This window comes from Hypanus sabinus, chromosome 2, assembly GCF_030144855.1.
Source record: "Hypanus sabinus isolate sHypSab1 chromosome 2, sHypSab1.hap1, whole genome shotgun sequence".
NCBI classification, from domain to species: Eukaryota; Metazoa; Chordata; class Chondrichthyes; order Myliobatiformes; family Dasyatidae; genus Hypanus; species Hypanus sabinus.
In genome coordinates, this window is record NC_082707.1 from 177,044,229 (window position 1) to 177,070,508 (window position 26,280).

General features: G+C 40.0%; 1 protein-coding gene across 1 annotated transcript in view; it reads right to left on the minus strand.

Moving 5' to 3' along the window:
• Positions 1 to 26,280, minus strand: part of kcnh5b (potassium voltage-gated channel, subfamily H (eag-related), member 5b) — a 386,291-nt gene that overhangs the window by 148,667 nt on the left and 211,344 nt on the right. The window contains exons 9-10 of the mRNA XM_059988032.1: positions 15,573 to 15,825; positions 8,617 to 8,813 (exon numbers count right to left, since the gene is read on the minus strand). Coding sequence (XP_059844015.1) covers positions 8,617 to 8,813; positions 15,573 to 15,825 — 450 coding nt within the window. The remainder of the gene's footprint in view (positions 1 to 8,616; positions 8,814 to 15,572; positions 15,826 to 26,280) is intronic.

Consider the following 26,280-nt stretch of genomic DNA (forward strand, 5'->3'; position numbering starts at 1 on the left):
ACCCATGTCCTCTGTCTTTTTTCTCCCCTAGCCTCAGTGGAAAAAGCCTGCTTGCATTCTCTCTATCTATACCCATCATAATTTTATATACCTCTATCAAATCTTCCCTCATTCTTCTATGCTCCAGGGAATAAAGTCCTAATCTATTCAACCTTACTCTGTAACACAGTTTCTTAAGCCCTGGCAACATCCTTGTAAACCTTCTCTGCACTCTTTCAACCTTATTAATATCCTTCCTGTAATTCGGTGACCAAAACTGCACACAATACTCCAAATTCGGCCTCACCAATGCCTTATACAACCTCACCATAACATTCCAACTCTTATACTCAATACTTTGATTTATAAGGGCCAATACACCAAAAGCTCTCTTTGCATCTCTTTACCTGTGATGCCACTTTTAGGGAATTTTGTATCTCTATCCCAGATCCCTCTGTTCTTCTACACTCCTCAGTGCCCTACCATTTACCTTGTATGTTCTACCTTGGTTTGTCCTTCCAAAGTGCAATACCTCACACTTGTCTGTATTAAACTCCACCTGCCATTTCTCAGCCCATTTTTCCAGCTGGTCCAAATCTCTCTCTCCAATTGCTGATCCAATTTACCACATTATCATCCAGACCATTGATATAGATGACAAATAATAATGGACCCAGCACTGATCCCTGTGGCATACCACTAGTTACAGGCCTCCACTCAGAGAAGCAAACCTCCACTACCACTCTCTGACTTCTCCCATTGAGCCAATGCCTAATCCAATTTACTACCTCACCATGTATACCTAGCGACTGAATCTTCTTAAATAACTTCCCATGCAGGACCTTTTCAAAGGCCTTACTGAAGTCCATATAGACAACATCCACTGCCTTCCCTTCATCCACTTTCCTGGTAACCTCTTCGAAAAACTCCAATAGATTGGTTAATTCTTCCTCTTGAAAGGAATGTCAACATTGCATCTGCCTTCTTTACCAAAGACTCAACCTGTGAATTAACTTTCTGGGAGCCTTGTGCGTGGACTCCTAAGCCCCTTTGCATCTCTGATGTTTGAATTTTCTGCCCATTTAGATAGTAGTGTACACTATTGTTACTTTTACCAAAATGCATTATCACTCATTTCCCAACACTATTCCTTCTGCCACCTTTTCACCCATTCTTCCAATCTGTCTAAGTCCTGCTGCAATCACATTGCTTCCTCAGCACATAGACAACCTGCTTCTGCTCTACCTATCTTCATATCCCCCACAAACTTTGCCACAAAGCCATCAATTCCTCTATCTAAATTAGTGACAAGCAATGTGAAAAGTAGAGATCCCAATACTGACCCCTAAGAAACACCACTAGTCGCTGGCTGTCAACCAGAAAAAGCCCCCTTTATTCCCACTGGCTGCCTCCTGCCTGTCAGCCATTCCTCTATCCATGCCATCTTTCCTGTAACACCATAGGATTTTATCTTGCTAAGCAGCCTCATGTGAGGCACCTTATCAAATGCCTTCTCAAAATCTACGTAATGACATCCACTGCCTCTCCTTTGTCCACCCTCCTTGTTAGTTCCTTGAAGAATTCTGACGGATTTATCAGGCAAGATATTCCTTTGCAGAAACCACACTGACTTTGACATTTTACCATTAGTCTCCAAGTACCACAAAGCTTCATCCTTAATAATGGACTGCCACACCCAACTACTGAAGTTTGGCTAACTGGTCTATAATTTCCTCTCTTTTGTCTTCCTCCCTTCTTAAAGGGTGGAGTGACATTTGCAATTTTCCTGTCCTCTGGAACCATGCCAGAATCAAATAATTCTGGAAAGATCATGACCAATGCATTCATCATCTCTTCAGCAACCTCTCTCAGGACTTCCAGGTGATTTATCCATCTTAAGACCTTGACGTGTGCCTAGCACTTTTTCCTTTGTAATAGCAATGGCACTCACTCCTGCTCCCTGAAACTCATGGACTCTGGCATACAGCTAACGTCTTCCACAGTAAAGATAAAAGCAAAGCACTTAGTAAGTTTGTCTGCCATTTCTTTGTCCCCCATTACTAACTCACCCGCATCATTTCCAGTGGTTCAGCATCAATTCTTATGTCTTTAATATTCTTTATGTAACTGAAATATCTTTTAATATCCTGCTTTATATTACTGGCTAGTTTGGCTTCATAGTCATCTTTTCCCTTCTTAAGAGGTTTTTTAGTTGCCTTTTGGTGGATTTAAAAAGTTTCCCAATCATCCAACTTCCCACTCACTTTTGCTACCTCATATACCCTTTCCTTGTCTTTTATGCAGTCAACTTCCCTTGTCAACTATGGTTTCCTACCCCCGCCATTTGAGAACTTCTGCTGTGGCCTTGTGCCTTCTGAACTATTCTCAGAAACCTCAGCCATCTCTGCTTGCCAGTATCCTCCTCCAATCCACCTGGGCAAGCTCCTCTCTCATGCCTCTGTAATTCCCTTTATGGCATCGCAATACTGATACATGTGCCTTGTACTTCTCTCTCTCAAACTGCAGTATGAATTCAATCATATTATGATCACTGTATCCTAAGCGTTTCTTTACATTAAGCTCTCTAATAAGATCTGGGTTATTACACAACAACCAATCTAATTTAGCTTTTCCCCAAGTTGGCTCTACACAAGCTGCACAAAAAAGCCATCTTGGAGACATTCAACAAATTCCCTCTCATGATCTGACATCAACCTGATTTTCCCAATCCCCTTGCATGTTGAAATCTCCGATTACAATTGTGACATTACCCTTATTACATGCTCTTTCCAGCTCCCTTTGCAATCTCAACCCCTCATCTTGGCTGTTATTTGGAGGCCTATATATGATTTCGATAATGATTCTTTTTACTCTTGCAGTTTCTTAACTTCACCCACAAAGATTAGACATTCTCTGACCCTATGCCACCTCTTTCTAAAGATGTAATTCCATCTCTTACCAACAGAGCCACACCACCACTTATGCCTTCCTGCCTGTCCTTTCAATACAAAGTATATCCTATGACGTTAAACTCCAAACTATGACCTTATTTCAGCCTCGTCTCAGTGATGCCCAAAAACGTCATACCGATGAATCTCCAATTGCACCACGAGTTCGTCCACCTTATTTCAAATGCTACGCACATTTAAATACAGCACCTTCAGTCCTGCATTCTTCGCCTTTATGACTTTTACCTTTGTGGTATAACATAACGCTTTGCTCTGTCTGCAGTTGTACCCAAGTACTGGCTTGTCCTTCCTTACATTCATGTTATATATTACATCATCTACTTGTAAACCTGTCGGCTCATCCTCAGCTCTATCATGCTGGCTCCCATCCCCCTGCCGTGTTAGTTTAACTTTTATCATTTTAGCCTTGCATCCAAAGTTTACTCGTCCCTTCTTTTACCCTGTGAAGCCCCATCAAAATCTTGTAAGTTTCAATGAGATCACACACTCTTTTAGACTCCAGAGAGTACATGCTCAGTTTGATTATCGGCAAAGAAGTTATCTCCAAATTCTTTTTATCAGTGTAGTTAACTTTACTGCATTCCTTCTCTCACATTCGTATGTCCTTGTTTTAGTCAGGAAACTAGTCCTGGGTTCAATATTCTAAATTTATTCAGGTTCTAATTGGTAGTTCAGGTATTTATCCTATCCTTGTTCATTTAAAAGTTGTGGAATTAAGATGCCCACACTTCCTCGCGGTAAATTCTTAGCTTCTTTAAAACAGGAGCCTTTCTATAATATCATTATAATATAATAGAACATAATATGGTGGCATCTTTGGAATTTCTTATGTCTATTATAGAGTATAATATATAAAATATGACACCATATTGGATTTCCCTTAGGGAAATCATTGGGCTAATTTATAATCAGGCGAATAAGGAAAAATATAATCAAACAAAAGGTTCAATAGGTGTGTATGTGTGTTTGAGAGCAAGGGCATGTGAGAGTGAGTGCGAGTGAGAAAGTGGATGTGAAATGAATCAAAGGAACTATGTACTTACTGGGCATCAGACATGGAATATTCAGTTTTGGGAATTAGGATTGTCAAATATATTGTAAAATTAAACCATCTGCCTGTGGGAGAAGAGGATTTAAGAGGAGTTACTTCTGGATGGATATAATTGGTTGAAGCATTTCACTAACACGTCTTCTTGTCCACTGAAGAGTTCCTTGGCAATTTTCAAATTTCAAGAATGCGTCAACCCATGGTGCGATAGGTAGATGCTTTAAAACGATGCGTTGTTTACAGGTTACACAATTACCAATTTGTGAAAACAGCTTCAGAACCGTAATCTAACGTCTCCTCCAGCAATGATGTAAGAGGTTAATTTCCAGCTCTCAGATGTTTTTCAAGGTTTTGATTGGTGCAAGGTAGAGATTGGTTTAATTTTCACTGTACTGTGAACACTTACAGTTCAAATTTATTGTTTATGACAGTGAATTTCTATACCAAGTACAGCGGATTCTCACAGCATGAAAGATTCATGATTCCAAACGTGTCTGCAGTGAGAGAAAATTTGGAACTTCCTGTATCTAAAACATTCTATATATTCCTCTGATATAAAGATCCTAATAGAGCTTCCAAAACAAATTTCATTGCTAAACACCCTGGACTATTGATTTACTTCAAAAGTGCTAATTCAAACAGTAACAACGTTCACACAAAGCAACAGCTAATTTTTTTATTTGTTAATTCATTGAATTACTGTAAAGCTGCCAATTAAGGCACGTCCCCATTTGTCCTTCCTCCAGGAGGGCCACAGCCCTGCTGGGGTTTGCATGACTGCCGGTAGTGAAAATCAAGAGGAAGCTACTGACACGATGAAGGAAACCCTGAACCCCAGCAAAATATGGAGGACCTTCATTGCAGCCGCAAGCTCCTGTGTAACAGGCAGTAAGTAAACAAGTCTACTTTCCCTTGTACCCAGTGGGGGCTATTTCAAAGGGCAAATATAAGTGAACACCGTTGCCGAGTGGATCAACCTCCTACAGGCCATACTGGTAAGCACTAAAGGACATTAGTGAATTATTCATGTAGGTTTTATAACAATGTGATTGTTTCATGATCATTACTGGTTCAGGAATTGGCACCTCCAGGCTTAATCTGAAGTTACATTATTTTAATGTTCCGGCTGTTACGGTGGGATTGGAATTCGCATCTTTAGGGTATCAGTTCACGTCCCTGCAATGCCAGTGCGGTAACATAACTACTTTGCTCCCGCACGCTTAAAATCCCACGAACTCAAAGGGCTGCAGATGTTCAGAACACGTATAGGATTGAAATGGATCTGAATCAGGATTAGGTTTATTGTCACAGAGAGAGAGACAGAGAGAGAGAGAGAGAGAGGAAGTGTTCATGGACCATTCAGAAATCTGACAGCATCTGGGAATAAGCAGATCCTGAAATGCTGATTGTGAGTCTTCAAGCTCTTGTACCTGCTCTTGGATGGTAGTAATGAGAAGAGGGAATGTCCTTCATGACAGATGCTGCCTTCTTGAGGCATTGCCTTTTGAAGATGTTCTCAATGGGGATGGTGGGGGAAGGCTTGTGCTTCTTCTGAGTCTGCAGCCTCATCTGATCCTCGTCATTGGAGCCTCCATACCAGTCAGATTGCTCTCTGTGGTACATCTTTAGAAATTTGCAAGTCTTTGGTGACATACCAAATCTCCTTAAACGCATAATGAAGTATAACCACTGGCATCCCTTCACAAGTATGGTGGGCCCAGGACAGCTCCTCCAAGATGTTAATAACCGGGGACTTGAACTGCTTATCCCTTCCAGCGCCGACCCCTCAACGCAGACCAGTATGTATTCTCCTGACCTCCCCTTCCAGAACTTCACAATCAATTCCTTGGACTGGAGGATGTTGTGCAATGTTGTTGTTGTGACACCACCCAAGCTCCTTTGCGCCTCCTAATCACAAACTGAGATTTTGCAAACAGAGGTGTCATCGGCAAATTTATAGATGGTACTAGAGCTGTGCCTGACCACACAACTGAAAGGTATAAAGATCAGATGACAAGATGAACTTGAAAAGAATCAGCCATGATTTTACTGAATAATCTGGCTGTTATTGAGGGCATGTACGCTTCTCACCTTTACAAGCAATCAGAAAATAAGATATCAGATAGAAAAACATAAATAGATGGACTTTCAAAAAGTAAGGGCGGATAAGCAAAGAAATTGATAGCTGAAAGGCTGCCACGAATGGTGAAAGGGGGATTTTAGAAGAGGCTTGTGAAAGTGGAGCAGCTTTCTAAAAGTCTCTGGCATTTCCCACTAGACCAACAAAGAATTTAATTTGAGCCCATAGGTTAGGTTTTGCTGTTTGATTTGACAACAATGGTCTTCCCAGTGTTTTAGCTAGGGGAAACAATGGCTCATCCAGGGCAGGATGTGGGGCTGGAGAAATGGAGCTAAGGTGCCAGCCATGGACGTATGGAATCCGACTCCCTGTCTAAGAAGTCACAACAGTGCTGCATGCAACTCAGGGAGAAGAGAGGCCGAGGACAGGCCCTGAGGGGCTCTGGAAAGGAAATAAAACAGGGAGGAAGAAAAGCTGCTTTTTGGAATCTGTATCCTGTGATTAATTTATATGAAGTAGAATCTGTATTGTACATCTAGCATGAGGTAAGGAGCATGTTTTTAAAGACTTCTATCTAAAATGATTATAGTTAATTCTTTTGTTGGTAATACGTCCCTAAAGGCTTGCGTAAAGGCTTACGTCCCTATTACCACTTGCGTAATGTGGATGCTGTCATAACAGCTCTGTACTGTTAGTACCTTATATAAATTGATCACATGATGGGTATTCGCAACTAGGAATACCCTGAACAATAGAACTTCCTACAATCAATTGATAAGCTGGAAGCTCTTTACTGGCAAGCATAAAATAAAGGCATTCTAAACTCTTGTACCTGAAGACAAGGAGTAGGGACCAACTGTGTAATGACAGTTGTAGATAGCAATGATATTTACTATCATTATAGAAATATACCCAGAGTTATACATGTGAATCTGCATATCCCATGTGAAATACCAAATCCCAAGAAATGACTTCAAGGCTATAATTAGTGATAGATTTCAAATGACAGTTATTAATTGCTTGTACAATTGTTAATTCATAAATATAATTTGCATCACCCAATTAGAATATTGCCTTGTAATCACTCCTAAACATCAATAACTTCTAATTATCTAAGCATTCTGATGATAGAAATCTATATTTAGCATTGAAATCTTTCAATTCAATTTGCATTGTCAACAGTCTTTCCTTGTGTCTTTAAGTTCAAAGAGCCATTAAAAAGTACAGTGCTTCAGAGATTCAAATAAATTTTTGTTCACCACATTCGAGGGAGGTTCAAACACTGGATTTCCAAAACTCAGTGGTCCCCATTTCAGTATAAGGGCAGACTTGTGTTCCCTTCCCTATAAAATTATGCAATAGCCATTTCTTGATGGATACAGAATGACATTACCTTCCCTGCAGCTATCTCACATGATATGGTTGTACAGGACACTGTTCCATTTTTACATAATAAACATAACTGGGGGAAAAATTCCATCACACAAAAATGACTTAAACAGTTTTATTCTTACTTCAGTAAGTTAGTGAAAAACTACCTTGAAACACTGATACTTTATAAAAACATTTATCAAAACTTTGGTATATGAAGAAGCATTTGACTTACTTTAGTTTCTTGTGGAGCTTTGATTTGAGAACATTCTTATAATATTGAATCGGTTCTAGAGTCATGCTTAACAAATAAAAATGCCGGCAATATCTCCACTGCATGACAACAAGACACATTGCAAAGGAACACCAATCAAATTGAAGGAAAAAGGGTTCAAGTGCTTATAAGTGAGAGAACCAAATTAGAAGTAACTCCACTGTGCCTTACAAATGGAAACAATGAATGTTAACAACCTACTAAATTAACAATATAAGGATCCATTTCATGAAAGGTAATTATCTAAAACATAATTTTCACCTTTCAACACTGGGAAAGAATGAGAAGCTGACCAAGAATGCAGATGGACTTTTTCCTCAATCTTTTGCTATTATTCAATAATCTAATCATCATCTAAATTAACAACTGTTTCAATTCCCCCCACACCATGTTAATTTGTGGTAGTATTCTTCTTGGGCTCTGAGCTCCCAATGGAGCTTAGGCCATTGATGACCTTTCGTCTCCATTGTCCAAAGTCGATGGTATGGTTGGAGTTCATCAATATTTCTGTAATCCTTTGTATTCACTGTACAGGGGATTGGCCTATATAGCCGAGGTAGCAGTAACTGCTACAAATAAAACATTACCACATACAAGCAGAGACCTGTCACACAAGTGTCAGTGGGAAACTGGGAAACTTATCTAAAATCTGATCACCATTATCTACACTAACATCATTCGGCTGGGCAACAATTATATTTATGGTGCTCAAACATCAGCTAAACTTTTTTTTGTAACAAACACTGCAAAATATATATGTCAAACACTGAGCGCATTTTAAACTTTGAACTTTACCTGTGATATTAAATTTGATATAACCGACCCTAATGTACATCAAAGGATCAAAACCCTAAATTGAACCACATGACTGTAAAACTTTGAAAAGGCAACTCACTCGCTTCCTTAGATTGCAGGTTAGTACGAGGTTTCGTGCAAAAGAATTTGCAAATGCTGTGTAGAATTCCAGGACTTTCAATAAGGCTTCCCGGCGGATGATATGAAGATCACAATATGTCAGAGCTCGTACATTTGCACAGGCATGAGCCAGAGTAGTTTCTTTCCAGAAGATATCCCCAAATACATCCCCTTTACCTGAAAAATATTTGAAAGAAAAGTAGAAAAAGTGATCAGAATCTATGCTTTTTTTTTCTTAAAAAGGGAATCTGTCATTGGAGGCTTTTTTGTAATTTTGACTGGTGCGACAGATTCCAAATCTTTGATGAGCCATTTGGGGTGGAGTGATAAATGTCAAAATGATGCAGGGTAGTCCCATCTGGGGAATGAAGGAAAAAATGAGTATCCTGTTATCTGACCATAAGTTTCTGTGGCTTAGAGCAAGGGAAAACTGGCTTCCTGCTTCCACAGATGAGAATAGCATGTGACACAGACAAGTAGAAAGGGAAGGACATAAAAAATATAGAAGTCAGGTTTTTCCTTCATCTCTTGCAACCCATAAACTCCAAAATATTATATAAGCTTAAGAATGTCACCTATTCTATATCAGTTTCATAGCACAGGACTTGGCCATGAAAATCAAAATCTTTCTCAAGACAAATTAAGGAATTCTTACTGTTTTTTAATCCAAAATGCATTCATGTGCCTTGGTATTTGGTAGATAATCTAAGGGCTTTTAATAAGTTATATTTTAATTTCATTTATAATCTGTGACAAATGCCATATTCTTAAGATACATCTCTTTATCCATACACAGTGGATTCCAGTTAATTTGGACATATTGGGACTAGTATATTTGGGCTCAATTACACGGCTGCCCCAATTAGCAAAAGTTTCATAAAAATAGTTTAAAAGGTATAAAAAAGACAAATTACCATTTAACTGAGTAACAAATTATGTATTTAAGTGAAATACTGAACAAATTAGAATACTATCAATACTGCTATGGTACTATAAAACTTCACATTAGTTCCTGATAGTTACTGACAGCAGATTGCAGTGTTTCTGCTGCATTCTTTTGATTGTAAATGAACAAAATCAGTGCAGACACCTAGAGTAGACAGTGGACTGCCTTCATACAATGTTATCTATGTTTGCATCATCAAAACCTTGATTTTCATTTTAATATTCAAGATGATTGTCTTCAGATTCTTCGTAGTTCCTAATTTGTTGAAGTAGTGAAGTTATTTCATTTTCAGTCCCAGCCATTTCTGGAATCTCCAAGCCTGAATGATTGCAACCTCAGTGAACAAAACAGTTCTGAATTGCCTTACTGCTTATTTCGTGCCAATAATTAGTGGCAAAAATCATTGCTCTTTGAACACAAGCACATGGAACTGACACTATTTAAGAACTGCATGCTCTAAGCACTGTGTAATATCTAACAGCCACAAAAGTGCACACATCTGATGCTAGTTAGAAACTGTTTGGCAACAGTGTCCTGTCCCAATTAAGTGGCACAGCATCCCAAATAAATGAAGGGAATCCCGACTCTTTTCTCAATTACTTTTTGTTCTTTAAGAGTCCACCCAATTAAATGGCTGTCTTGATAAACTGATGGCCCAATTAATCAGAATCCATTATATTTTGGTTTGTTCTTCATCCACTTTCAAACTGAATATAAAGTATTTTCATGACCTGTCCTATCTTTTTGATATCTGTAATACTTAAAAAAAACCTGCCATGAATGCAACAATATTCTGATTGTGCTTGTAATACTGTATTAATCCATGAAATTTTGTCCCTTTATGTGTCTGAGCCTTTGTCAGTCCTGCTTTCCCCCTTTGCCTGGCATTATTATAATGTCATTACTTACTACCACAGAAAATTACTCAATATTCAAAGTCAAAGTTCAAAGTAAATTTATTATCAAAGTACATACATGACACCATATACAACCCTGAGATTCATTTTCTTACAGGCATTCACAGTAAGTACAAGGAATACAATAGAATGAATGAAAGATCACATCCAATGGGATGGACAAACAGCCAATGTACAAAAGACAACAAACAGTGTAAATACAAGAAAAAAGAAAAAAGAAATAATAATAACAATAATAATAATAATAATAAATAAGCAATGAATATTGAGAACATGAGATGAAGAGTCCTTGAAAGTGAACACATAGGTTGTGGGAATAGTTCAGTGATGGGGTGAGTAAAGTTGAGAAGAACAGAAAAGATTCCACTGTCTGAAACCAATATCCATGGTGAAGTTATTAAATAGCTTGTGATTGGTGTGTGATTGAGTTCCATTTCCCTTCTTACACCAAAGGGGACTAGATGAAACAGTAAAGGAGGCAGGCATGTATTATACTATCTTTGCAGAAGTATTGGGTGGAGTCATGTCCAATCTAACCTGTCCTCTCCTTACACCAGCCCCACTGCTTTCTGCCTGTCCCAACAATTGCAAGGTAGTGGTTTCCAAACATTACTCCATGAAAATGTGATGGGGAACCAGGCCTCTGGATGATGACCCCACTTGCAGCTCTAACCTGCTGTCAAAGGCCATTTCATTCTTTTTAAATAGCTAGCTATCAATCAGCACAATATGGCATCTGCAGATGTGATATGCATAAGACTATAAGACCTGGGAGCAGAATTAAGCTATTCAGCCCATTGAGTCCACTCTGTCATTCCATCAAGGCTGATCCTGGATCCCCATATTGCGCATGCATACAAAATAGATTTTAACTGCAGATAAGATTGATCATTCAATTGTCTGAATAAAAACATGGTAAGTGTGATCAATACTGAAACAGAAAGGTTAACATAATTCTGACGAGACTAAAGATGAAACATTGACTTAAATAGAATAAATAGAATGCCTGATTTACACAATATTTAATTATCTCTATCTTTTAATTAGTGTGTGAATGTGTGCAAAGGATCATAACTGCTGCAGGCAAATTGCTAATGAGACTCATCAGGATCAATTCAATATCCTGAATAATTATTAATCATTCAATCATTAATATTACAAAGGATATCAAAGGAATAACAAGATGTTTATATAGCTTTCCTCTGCCTCTTAAGCTTTTCACCCCCCATGCTTGATTAGCAATAATATTCACATCATTTAACAGATAATGATTTTAACTAAAGATTGTGATCCAGGTAAGACATTTTGTAAAACATAAATAGGTATATTTTATCAAAGTGCTTAAATATTAATATAATCATAATAACTAGAGTGTCTGCTTAAAAGTGTAATGTTTCTGGTGTACAGAATGGGCAACCTTTCATAGCAATGCATGGCATTCCCATACGTTGAAAGGGGCTTTACCATGGCTATTCCTAGGCAATGGTTACTCTATAAGTTACTGGACCAGAGCTGTCATAAATGATAAACATTCATTACACCTGATCTCTTGATCTCCCACACACTTAACAGGTTGCTGGAAGAGGGCCATCAACTCTGATCAATGTCTTTCACAGAAATTCTCACCATACGGTTCTTTTAATTGTGGATGGCAAGGTACTGCTTGCATACTCTTTGGAGCAGACTAGCACATAGAACATTACAGCACAGTACAGGCCCTTCAGCCCATGATGTTGTGCTGCCTTTTTAAACGTGCTCTAACCTCTTCCCTCCTACATAGCCATACATTTTTCTTACACCCATGTAGCAATCTTTAATCTCTATCTTTTAATTAGTGTGCAAATGTGTGTAAAGCATCATAACTTGTTAACTGCTAATGAGACTCATCAGAATTAATTCAGTATCCTGAATAATTATTAATCATTCAATCGTTATTGGTACAAAGGATATCAAGGAAAGCATTTATGTTTGGAAATTGGTTTGAATAACAAGATGTTTATATCATTTATATGCTATAGTGTATCTGTCTCTGCCACCACCCTGGCAGGGGATTCCACACACCCACCACTCTACTTTCGGCCCTATACTTTTCTCTAATCACCTTAATATCATGCTCCCGTGTATTAGTCATTTCTGCCCAGGGGAGAAGTCTCTGGCTACCCCCTTGATCTATGTCTCCTATCATCTTGTACACCTCTATCAACCTCTGATTTGTTCACCTGAAAATGAAAAGCCCTACTTTACCCAACCTATGTTCATACAGGCCCTCTAGTGTAGGCAGCGTCCTGGTAAATCTCCTCTGCACCCTCTCTAAAGTTTCTGTATCCTTTCTATAATGAGGTGATCTCAACTGTACACAATACTCTAAGTGTGTGGCCTAACCAGCATTTTATAGAGCAACAACATTTCCTCTAGAACTCAACCTCCCCAACTAATGAAGGCCAACACACCATACAGCTCCTTAACTATCCTATCATTGTATGCAACAACTTTGAGAGATCTATGCACCTAGAGTACAATATCCCTCTGTATGTCTTCACTGATAAGCTTCCATATCATTCCTATAACGAGGTAACCAGAACTGAACAGAATATTCCAAGTGCTATATTGTTCCCAATATTGAACAGCAATATCCATACTTCCTTGTTCTGCTGTGCTCATCTTAAATAGCTGGGCAATTTGTAACTTGGTGAGTGCTATTAGTCTGGTTATTATTTTCACAATAACTTGTGGCTCAGCGTACTCCATCATCCTTTGTTGTGGTTTCAGTCTGGAAGCTGTGCAGCTGCAGAAAAGGTATTTGCAGTAAAGCTTTTTATAATTTATTGGAAGAATTGTCACAGCTGCTGTATGCCACACTTAGAATCTCGGTCCATGTTAAAAAAAAATGTTCTTTTTACATAAAATTATCAGCTTCATGCATTTGAAACAGCTCATTGCAGAAAGATTTTTACATGGTTCATGCGATTCAAGGATAATAAAAAAAGTTTGTCTCAATTGTCAAAGAAATTCAAAGTGAGGAAAACTGTACAATTGATCAATTACTTTTATAATGCTTTCCTAAATTTTTTTGGCTTTCATTTATTTGCCAAAATGTCAATTTTACATTCTCCCACATTGTACTCCAGATGTCTGCCCACTCAGTTAAACTGTTTAGTGAAGACAGAACAGAAGATAGTTGCTGACATCATTCTTAAGATCACTTCTTGACAATGATGTAGCAGCACAGATGTTAAATCAAAGAAGATGTAGTGATCGCAATGAAGTTTTGTCAGTTGATGTATCTGACAGACAGTGGATCATGCTCCTGTGGAGGAGGTTTCAGGCTTGGTGGACCCTCTGCCGTAAGGTACCACTCCCATCTGGTGGTCTCTCTGCTGTTCCTCTGTGTATTGCTTAAATGAGGGAAGTGAAAGCCAAATGATCTTTTCCTTTTGCCAGTTTTGGAAGCTCATTGTCTGCCTGTGTGGTAGAGCAGATAAAGTCCCAATAGTGCAGAGAGGATGGAATAATACCACATGAACTCTGATTTGTCCAAGTTCCAGTAATTTCTTGTCTTCACTTTTCTCCTTTCCCATTCTCCACTCTGGTTACCCTCTCGTTCCTTGTCCTCTCTTTATCTGCCCATCACCTCCCTCTGGTTCTCCTCCTCCACCCCTTTCTTCCATGGTCCACTGTCCTCTCCTATTAGATTGCTCCTTCTTCAGCCCTGTACCATATCCACCTATATCTAACTGCATTCCCCATTCCTTACCCACACATTTCGCCGCTCACCTGGTTTCACCAATGACTTCTTGTTTTGGCTTCCTCTCCCTTCCATTCCAGTCCTGATGAAGGGTCTTGGCCTGAAGCATCAGCTATTTATTCCCCCCCCCCCCCCCCCATAGACGCTGTCTGATTTACTGAGTTCTTTCAGCATTTTGCATCTGTTGATCAAGATTTTCAGCATCTGCAGAACTGCTGGTATTTATCTAAAACATACTAGTCTGCTCTCCTTTTATCTATCCCAGGGGGTCCCACTGACCCCTTGCTTAGTGGTATTGGTCCATAGCATAAAAAAAGATTGGGGACCTTTGATCTAGCTGAAAACAGATGAATTTTTTTATATCAGTTTTCTCTTATACATTGTATCTGGGTTTAGATTAATAACTTATTTCAGCCTAAAGTTCGATTAGAGAAGCTGGTGATATTCACCTTGGATGAATGAACTTCCAGACAAGAAGTGACGGAGATGTACATGACTGGCTTAGAAAAGTGAAGTCCCACTGTCCCTATCAGTGAATGGTTGAAGGACCAGGGACATAGATCCAAAAAGCTGGGTAAAAAGGAGAAGAGTGAGGAAGTGTTTTTGTCTTCCCTGAGAATGGAATAAAAATTTGGAATTCTTTATCTGTAAGGTTGGTGAGCACAAAATAAAGTAGTGCCTTCAGAAGTTCTCAGGTAGGCAGTTGAAAGAAAATCAGTTAGAGGGTTATGGAGAAGAGCAGAGGAATGGAAGAACCAAAATTGTTCTTCTGGGATCTAGCATGGGCATGTTTGACCAAACACTATAAAAATTCTGTGATTCTATTAAAATAAATTGATAGTCAAATGAAGGAGAAGCTATTAGTGTATCAATTATGAATAACAGTGAAGTAACCTTTAAAGATAACAGTTATTAAATTAAGGTACATAGTGAATTGAAAACCATTGATTCATACCTCATCATAAACAAGCATAAAAGGAAAAAATAAATTATCTTCACTTAAATCACAATCACAGAATGTCATGTTCATGATATTTATAACCAGCAACATGGGGAGAAGATAATGAATTGTGATCTTAAGATGTATTGAATTCAATCCCTAACAAATCAGTGTCAACTTTGGTTATTTTATGAACCAATGACAACCAGTAGAAAAGGATGCAAACCATAATTTTGTAAACACAATGATGAGCCAGTAAAGAAAGACATACATCACTTTCTTCATAAAACATGGCAATCAAATTGCACAACTTGCTAATGAGTCTAGACTCGTTTTGCAGAACCCCTACAGTCTTTATTAAAAATGCCTAGTAAAGATATCGTGGTACCTAGAATAGCGACAACTTCATCGTCCTGAATAACCTCCAGTGATCCAGAGACAACAAAGCAGAGTGCATCAACGCTTTCCCCTGCGTGATAGATTAGGTCACCGGGAGCACAGTGTATTGTCTGGAACTCCACAGCCAGTGCTCGAAGACAGCCGTCACTGGCAAGGCGAAAAGCCGGATGCTCGTTGAACACCTTTCGGTTCAGGTGGACACAGATGTCAGCTCTCATGTCTTTGGGACATATTGCAAGCACCTGTAGTGATATTAAAAAAGAAAACTTAATCATACACAGCATGTTTGATGGTACATTTCCATAGAAATCTCGGAAGGAAGTGTAAATTAGAAGGTTTTTTTTGTGTTCTAACGGTGATGAGGATACTCCATGTGACTGGGATTCTGTTGAGCATAATTATGTGAGATCTTTGGTCCAAGTGTTAGAAGCCATGCCACCTTTAAATGAGGAGACTACATAACATTATCCATGCCTGTCTATGTAGCTATCAAACTTATAAACTCAGTGGCCACTTTATTAGGTACCTCCCATGTATAATAAAGTGGCCACTGAAGGCTTGCTCATGGCCTTTTGCTGCTGTAGCCCATTCACTTCATGATTCAACAGGTTGTGCGTTTAGAGCTGCCCTTCTGCACACCATTGTTGTAACACATGGTTATTTGAGTTACTCTCACCTTCCTGTCAGCTTAAACCTGTCGGGCCATTCTCCTGGGAGCTCTTTCATTAACAATGCATTTTCACTCACAGAATTGCCACTCGCTGGATGATTTGGGCTTTTTGTGCCACGCTCTGTAAAACTCTAGAGACCAAAAACCCCAGGAGATCAGCAGTTTCTGAGATACTTAAACACCACATGTGGCACCAACAATCATCCCTGGTCAAACACGAGGAAATCTGCAGATGTTGGAAATTCAAGCAACACACACAAAATGCTGGTGGAACGCAGCAGACCAGGTAGTATCTATAGGGAGAAGCGATGTCGACGTTTCGGGCTGAGACCCTTCGTCAGGACTAACCGAAAAGAAAGATAGTAAGAGATTTGAAAGTAGGAGGGGGAGGGGGAAATGCAAAATGATAGAAGAAGACCGGAGGGGGTGGGGTGAAGCTAAGAGCTGGAAAGGTGATTGGCGAAAGTGATACAGAGCTGGAGAAGGGAAAGGATCATGGGACAGGAGGCTTCGGGAGAAAGAAAGGGGGAGGGGAGCACCAGAGGGAGATGAAGAACAGGCAAAGAGTGATGGGCAGAGAGAGAGGAATAAAAGGGCAGGGGGAATAAACTAAATATATCAGGAATGGGGTAAGAAGGGGAGAGGGGCATTAATGGAAGTTAGAGAAGTCAATGTTCATGCCATCAGGTTGGAGGCTACCCAGACGGTATATAAAGTGTGGTTCCTCCAACCTGAGTGTGGCTTCATCTTGACAGTAGGGGAGGCCATGGATAGACATATCAGAATGGGAAAACAAGATCTCTCAGTGGCCACACATTTTAATTCCACGTCCCATTCGTTTCGCTGAACACCTACGCTCTGTCTGCCAGAGAAATCAGGATCTCCCAGTGGCCACACATTTCAATTCCACGTCCCATTCCCATTCTGATATGTCTATCCATGGCCTCCTCTCTTGTTAAGATGAAGCCACATTCAGGTTGGAGGAACAACACCTTATATACCGGCTGTGTAGCCTCCAAATGAGGATGGGAACCAAATAGTCAGCTACCTTTGACGACCATGTACTGAGATGTCTTGAGTGTGGAGGGATAGCTAAGAAAAGAGGGCAGTAACTTAAAACTAAAGTGGGGAGAAACTGCTTCTCCCAGAGCAAGCTGAATCTGGGATCCGCTACTCCTGGGGTTGGCAGAGGACAGAACATTTAAGTAAATAAATAAAAGGTAGAGAAATGTTAGGCGGACGAGGAAATTAAGGGCAATGTGGAGCTGCCAAGGAAGAGGGGTTGAGAGCAGAAACAGATCAGCCACAATCGGACTGAATGACGGGCCAGGCGGCCCATTGATAGAACTTAGAACATAGAATGCTACAGCACTGTACAGGCCCTTCAGCCCACAATGCCAAGCCCATCTTTCATCCCACTCCAACATCCTACTTAGCCTCTCAAAGTCTGATCCTACATCCTCGTCATGAGAGGTGGAAACAGGTAAGGCCGACCTACAGGGCTCTGGTGCAGCTGTACAGGTTAATCCCAGTACAGTGGATACGATGGATTACAGAAACATTGATGGAATACAACCATACCGGACGATGGAGACGGGAGATCATTGATGGCCTATGCTCTACCGGGAGCTAAGGGCCCAAGAGGAAGAACATTCGCTCCTACAAAGCTTCTATTTTCACTTCCTGCTTATATTCTTTCATGTTTTCCTGCTATAACCACTTCCTGCTTCTACTTTCCTGTATTGTTCTGTTAAAAGGAAAAGTTAGGAAGTTCTGGTCTAGATTGCTTTATTCCTCCACAATCTTCACTCTAGCAGTCTCCGGCAGATAGATCACGTCTTCAAACAAATACACATTGCAACTGTTGACCACCAAATTCCCACTAAAAGTTCCCGGCACTAGAAAATTCCTGCAGCCTTGTGCAGCCATTTGTTTTGTGCTGCAGCGAAAACAAAAGGAACATTTTTTCTGTTCACTGTAGGCAAAGTTTTAACATTTTATGAATATTAAATATTGACTGAAAATACAGCAGACTTTCTCAGAAATGAATAAATTATAAATGTGCATTCGATACAAGATATGTTCTCAAAATTTATAAGTTAAGACGCTCGTTCTAGCAATGTACTACTATTTTTTATTGGAGTTGAATGAATCTCATGGGAACATCTTATTTTTTTCATCCTTTCAAGCTTTATTGCCATTTTATTATCAGATTGTTTTATTTTATGTTTGCTCCAGGGAGCACATTACAGCAGGTGGTGGAGCTGGATCCGCTGCTCATAGTTGTTTGAGGTCCAGAAGCAGGCGACTTCATCAGTCAGTTTGCCTGCATTTGATCAGAACCATGAGGCAGTTGTTGCACTAAGTATAAGGATAATTCCATAAGACATAGGAGCAGAATTATTCTGCTTTGCCATTCAATCATGGTTAATTTATTATCCCCATGTTCCTGCCTTCTCCCTGTAACCTTTGACACCCTGACTAATCAAGAACCTATCAACCTCCACTTTATATATATTTCCAATGAGTTGACCTCCACAGGTGCCTGCAGCAATGAATTCCACAAATGGTTAAAGAAATTCCTCCTCATCTCTATTGTCAAGGGTCATCTTTCTATTTTGAGGCTGTGCCCTCTGGTTCTAGACCCTCCCACTAATGGAAACATCCTCTCCATGTACTCTCAATGTAGGCCTTTCAATATCTACAAGTTTCAATTAGATCCCTTTCATTCTTCTAAACTCCAGCTATAGGCCCACAGCTCCTCATATGTTAACCCTTTCATTTCCAGGGATAATTGTTGTAAACCTGCTCTGGACCCCGTCCAATGCCAACACATCCTTTCTTAGATATGGCACCCAAATTCTGCTCACAATACTCAAGATGTGGTCTGGCCATTGCCTTATTAAGACTCAACATTACGTGGTTGCTTTCATATTCTCGTCCTCTGAAAAATGAATGCTGACATTGTATTTGTTTGCCTTACTACCGATTCAACCTGCAAGTTAACCTTTAGGGAATCCCACGTGAGGCATGAGTACTCCCAGGTCTTTTTGCACCTCTGATTTCTGAATTTGATCCCCATTTAGAAAACGGTCTACACCTTTATTCCTTCTAATAAAGTGCTTGACCAATGCACTTCCCTACACTGTATTCTGTCTGCCACTTCTTTGTCCATTCTCCTAATCCGGCTAAGTCTTTCTGCGGACTCCCTGCATCCTCCACCTACCTTTGAATCATCTGCAAATTTGGCAACAAAGCCATCAGTTCCATGGCTGCATCTACAAGAATCTGCAGCACGATTCAAAAGCAATAATGTAGTATGCCTCTAAGTTTCAGAGGGAATTAATTTAATTTAATTTTAGCTTACTATTTTCCCAGGATCTGGGTATTTACTACACATCTTCAATTGAGAAATTAGTGGTAAGTCTCTTCAACTTAATTGCTTGCTGCTTCCATTGCAGGACATCTGGGTAGTACCCTAACTGAACACTGACTTGTTCAGAGCAAGAAGAATAAAAAATTAAAGGTAAAAAGTAATTTTCAGGATTTGCATATTCGCGAACAATAATGAACTAGGACAGAATGACAACTTTGAGTTTGATACAGATCTTTTGTGAAGCCACATGTCAGCATGATGTCAAGATCTAAAGCAGAGGTTGATAGGTTCCTGATTAGTAAGGGCGTCAAAGGTTACAAGGAGAAAGAACAGTATGAGATGGCAAATCAGCTATCATGAAATAGCAGAGCAGGCTCAATGAGCTGTAAAACCTAATTCTGCTCCTATGTTTCTGGGCCTGAAGCAAGTAAATGATTATAAATAAACGTAGTCACCTCACTAATTTAGCCACATCTACTTTAGATCGAACTTCATCCCCAAGGAAAAGATATTTACAACAATGACTTTTTCCAGTGAGGCTGGGTGGGACTACAACTGGAGGTCATGGGTTAAAGGTAAAAGGTGAAAGGATTAAGGGGAACATGAGGGGGTAGTTCTTCAGCTCAAGTGGTACATGTGAGCTCAATTTCAACATTTAAGAGAAGTTTGGATAGGTACATGGATGGTAGGGATGTGGAGGGCTATGGGAGTAAGCAGTTCAAATGGTTTGGCATGGACTAGATGGGCTGAAGGGCCTGCTTCTTTGCTGCACTTTTCTAGACTATGACTCTATGACTGAAATATTTCATAATGTGCTTAGGGATGTTCTGAAAGCAAGAATGAAAGCACCATATAAATACAAGCCTTCTATATAGTGTTTTTTTTTCCAAGCAGTAACCTCTATACCCCAATAATTTGCTAGACTTTGAGCTCAGCATTGACATTTACAGTTCTTTTGTATTACATTTCCTCCCAGGTTTTCAGAATCCTGATTGTAAATTGTGGCCATTGGAAATCCAGAACAGTGTTCCTTCCTTTGTAGGTACATGGAGCTGATACAAAATACACGAGTAACTAACAAATTGCCTGAACAAATCCGATAGTTAAATTCTGATAAATGAGCTAAGAAGTATAAGTTGTAATAGACAAATGACTGGCAAATCATACAGAAATCCACATTTTTAAAAACCTATTCAATATACGTATTGATTTACTTGTTTATTTATTATTATGTTTTATAACCATTTAACCACATAACAATTACAGCACGGAAACAGACCATCTCGGCCCTTCTAGTCTGCCGAATGCTTACTCTCACCTAGTCCCACCAACCTGCTCTCAGTCCATAACCCTCCATTCCTTTCCTGTCCATATACCAATCCAACTTTTTTTAAATGACAATATCGAACCTAAATTTTATTTTATTGATTATTATTTTTTTCTCTCTCTGCTAGATTATGTACTGCATTGAACTGCTGCTGTTAATTTAGCAAATTTCACATCATATGCTGGTGATAATAAACCTGATTCTGACTCTGATTAGCAGAGAGAAAGAACAATGGGATACAGAAGGTGAGAGAATAATATTTTCTGTTAACTTTTCTAAAAAGGTTTCCAAACATAAACTATATCTAAGAACATAATAGAACAACACAGAAACAATCCCTTTGGTCCACAATATCTTGCTGAAAAAATTAAAGCAAATGACTTCATTTTCAAAATGAATAACTCACTGCAAAGTGACAATTCAGCAAAAACTAAGCTTTAAAACGAAATCATTTACATTTGACTGGATAAGTCCTACTTTTTAATAGGAAATATTGCTGCTGCACAAAATGGCAAAGGATTTTCCAAGAGGAATTTTTATAACAAGAGTTCTATCAGAGAACATACACAAAAGCTATTGCCCAAACAGAAAACCAAGTGTGTGAATTCCTCCTGATGCACGAAAAGATGGAGCTCAGTACCAGATACCTGGTAAGAAGTGATTTGGGGATCATACCTAGTTGATATGGTGAAGAACAAGGTAGATAGACAGGCAACAGTGCGACGTATAGTAACATCAGACAGGACAGACCAGCAACAATAATACTCCCTGGTGAAAGCCCTAATTACTCTGCTGGGCATGGAAAAGGTTGAATGGGTGAATGATGAGCAGAGTTACAATGGCACTCAGCAGTGATTTCTTCGAGCTCATCTGTGGAAAGAGCTTAATTTCTACATTTACTGTCTCTCTTTCTCATTTTCAAGATGGATGGGGTACTGTCAAAGACCCTGACCTAGAGCTACACTCAAACATCAGTTGTTTGCAGTGATGAAACCCACTCGCTGGGCTGTTTTCAAACATCCTAAGGACGCAGCCTAGAAGATGAGTGTGTCGAGGCTTTGCAGTCCTGAGGATGGGCTGATTCTATGTCGGTACCACCAACTGAAGCATCGCGGGAGAAAACCGGACATCAGGAACAGCGGATTAGCTGTCACAGACTCTGTCCTTGGTGAACGACGCCTTTTCTTTCTTTCTGTCATTGGCGGAAGAGAGTTTATTGCCAGTTCTCAAGCCGGAGAACTTGAAGAAAGTGACGCGGCGGACATTAACACGGTATGTCTGTGCGTTATTTGTCTTTGTTGGTCTCCCCTCTCACTGTGAAAGGGTGACACCTCTCTGTCCTTTTATTATGCAGAGAGAGAGCCTCTCATATGGCAAATTGTCGAGTGAACAATTAGTGTGTGTTGTACTGAAGATCTTGGTCTTTCTTGAGGACTTTGCTATTGCTTCCTTGCTGGGTGGAGAGTGCTGATGCTTGTTTTGCTGAAGTGGGGTCCTTGTCTTCCTGCTGCTGGTGCGTGGGAGGAAGAGAATGGAGGGGCTTTGGCATTCTAACATTTTTACCGTCCCTCATCCTTTGGGGCACGCTTCCATTTTCCTGGGTGTCTGTGAAGAACACGAATTTCAGGCTGTATGTTGTATACATTCTCTTATATTAAATGGAACTATTAAATATTCTATTAAATGTGCATTCTATGCACCACAGTTTCCAAGGAGACATAAGATTGTGCATAATTAGGCATTTGTCAAGGTTCAAGAAAAAGAAGTTAGGTTTCAGTGGAGCAGCCACTGTGTGAGCGGGTCAGTGTTAGAGCGGAGAGTTGAGGCTTTACCTCACTGAGGCTTCAGTAAGGGGAGGTGCAGGCCAAAGGTAGAGTTTTCTTTTTGTTATTTATTCTTTCTTTCTTATTGCACATTTAGAGTAGTGGGGATGCCAGGTAGGATAGTGGAATGCTCCTCTTGCAGGATGTGGGAAGGCAGGAAGACCTCCCGTGTCCCTGACAACTACACCTGCCAGATGTGCATGCAGCTGCAGCTTCTAACGGACCATGATAAGGAGCTGGAGCTGGAACTGGATGAACTCGGGATCATTCTGGAGCTGTGGGATCGATAGACTACCCATAGGGAGGTAGTTACACACAAGGTGAAGGATACAGGTAAATAGGTGGCTGTCTAAATTCTAACTTTGAACCTAACTTCTTTTTCTCGAACCTTGCCAAGTGCCTAATTATGCACAATCTTATGTCTCCTTGAAAGGGATAGGCAGCCAGGGTAGAGTACCCCTGTGGTCATTCCACTCTACAATGGATATACTGTGGTTTATACTGTTGGGGAGGGGGCTGTCATTTAAAAGAGGCCACTGTAGTTATAGGGGATTTGTTGGTTAGGGGAACAGAAAGGAGATTCTATGGATGAGAATGAGATTCGGAACGCTGTGTTGCCTCCCAGATGCCAGGGTCAGGGACATCACGGTATTCTTTAGTGGGAGGGTGAGCAGCCAGAGATTGTGGTCCATGTTGGCACCAATGACATGGGTAGGAGGGATGATAACTCGGAGGTCCTGGAAAGTGAGTTCAGGGAGTTAGGTGCTAAGTTAAAGGACAGGACTTCCAAGGTTGTGATCTCAGGATTGCTACTCATGTCACATGCTAGAGAAGCCAGAGGATCATACAATTTAACACATGGCTAAAGAGATGGTGCAGGAGGGAAGGCTTCAGATTTTTTTGGATCATTGGGCTGTCTTCAAGGGAAGGTGGGACCTGTACAGGAGAGATGGTATGAACCTGAACTGGAGGGAAGATTTGTTATACTGCTCAGGGGGAGTAGGGGTGATTTAGATTTAGATTTAGGAACCAGAGTGCCAGGACAGATAGTGGAGTGGTTGTGGAGAAAGATGTTGTTAATCCTACGGGCAAAGTGACGAATCAAAAATTGAGCATGGGTGGGACTAATGTTTTGAATTGAGTATACTTCAATGCTTGAAGTATCATTGAAAATGTAGATGAGTTCAGGGCATGAATCAGCAGGTGGAATAATGACTTTATGCCTTTGGTGAGACTTGGCTGCAGGAAGGGCAGGACCGGCAGATCGATGTCCTGGGGTTCTGTTGATTTAGACATGATAGAGCAAGAGGCATTAAAGGGCATTTCTAGACAGGGAGAAGCTCATGGCAGTGCTCAGACTGGACAGTCTGAAGAGTTCATTTAGTAAGGTATTATTGATAGAACTGAGCAATAAGCAAGATATGACTACGTGAATAGAAATATATTATTACCCACAGACTGCGGGATTTAGAGGAGCAAATTTGTAGAGAGATCACAGCCTATTGCGAAAAACATAAGGTTGTGATAGTAGGCCATTTTAACTTTTCACATTTTGACAGGAACTCCCATACTGCAGAAGAGCTGGATGGGAAAGAGTTTGTTAAATGTGTTCAGGAAAGTTTCCTTAATCAGTACATAGGAGTCCCGACAAGAGAGGGTGATATCTGATCTCTTACTAGGGAATGAGACAGGACAGGTAAAAGAAGTTTGGGAAGGGGAAAACTTCACATCTAATGATCATAATGCCATTAGTTTCAAGGTAATTATGGAAGAGGACAGGGCTGGTCCTTGTGTTGAAATTCTAAATTGGAGAAAGGCCAATTTTGAAAGTATCAGAAAGGATCTGGCCAAAGTGAACTGAGATAGGTTGTTCTCTGGCAAAGGTGTACTGTATTTGTTAAGTGGGAGAGTACAGGGTTTGTATGTTCTGGTCAGAATAAAAGGCAGGAATAACAAGTTTGCTTGTCGAGAGAATTGAGGCCCTGGTTAAGATAGAGAAAGAGGTGCATAGCAGGTATAGGCAGGTAGGAAAAATTAAGTACTTGAGGAGCATTTAAATGTAAGAGAACACTTAAGAAGAAAATCAAGAGGGCTAAAAGAAGGCATGGGGCTGCACTAGCAGTCGAGATAAAGGAGAATCCTTTGGGCTTCTACAGATATACTGTACTAAGAGCAAAATGATAACATTACTCCACTGGAAGAGCTGAAAGACATGGGGGAGATCTTAAATTGATTTTTTGCATCTGTATTTACTCAGGAGAGTAAATGGGAGATGTTGAGGTAGCAAAAAGGCATTGTGTTTTATTGACTGTATGCAACTTTTGCACTAGCTTAAAACTTTACACACAAGAGATTCTGCAGATACTGTAGACCTTGTGGAATACACACTAAATGCAGGAGGTACTCAGCAGGTCAGTCAGCATCTAGGAAAGGGAATAAACCATTGCCATTTCTGGCCAAGACCCTTATCAGGGCATGACCTTGAAGCTTTTCTTTACCCATTTTCAGGATTTGGATGTTGTTCATACAACCGTAATTGATTTCTTATTGCTAATTGTCCTCGAAAAGGTGGCCAGGTGGTCCTGAGCTGCCTCCTTGTACTATTGAAAATCTTCCGGTGGGCTCCAGGACTCAGGGCCAGTGCAACTGAAGAACCAGCAATGCATTTTTGGGTCAGGATGTTGTACGACTTGGAGAACTTGCTTTGCTGCACTTGCTCCTTTGTTCCTACTAGTGGCGGAGGTCAGGGGCTTGGGAAAGTTCTATCATTGCAGTTTGAAGATGGTACGTAACAGGGTACCATTATACACAGTAACATCCTATTAATGAATTATTCTCCCCATTTATGTTCGTTTTGCCTGCAGTGCCAAAGGAACAACACCTGACTAACACCTCGCTTACAGCAGTCCACTGAGACTTTAAAGCTGCGGATTTCCTTGGAACTGCTGCTTATTCTGCTGTAATCATCCTTAGGTGGGATCTAAGGTGTCAGTGAATGAGTTAAGAAATTGTAAGGTTTATCAAACTAATTGATTCAAGAATGCTGACGGTAACCTGAACTAAAATAAAACACAGGGCATTTAAATTATGATGACAAATTAGAATAAGATCCGGGAAATACAGAAGGAATTAAGGAGAGGTTATAGTGGCAGATAGAAAGAAATAAAATTGAATGAGGCTCGACACTTGTGGAATTAATTTTTCAGTTCCAGTAAAGTCTTTTAGCTCTGCTGTGCCATTTAAAAACTCACACCTGAATTATTTAGCTTTTAGCTCTTTTTACTGTGGAAATGGTGGATAAGTACTCCAGTTTAGATCATTATGGTCATTCCAATAGTAAAGCAAACTCTGCTAACAGTGTACTCTGTTCCTTTGACAGAGTCCTGGCATTTAACTGCACGTGTATGGACGGCAGATGTTGCTGACCTATTTACAGCTTAATAATGATCACAGTTTTTAGAGTCCTCATTAGGAATAATACGAAGTTCAGGCCTTGTTACA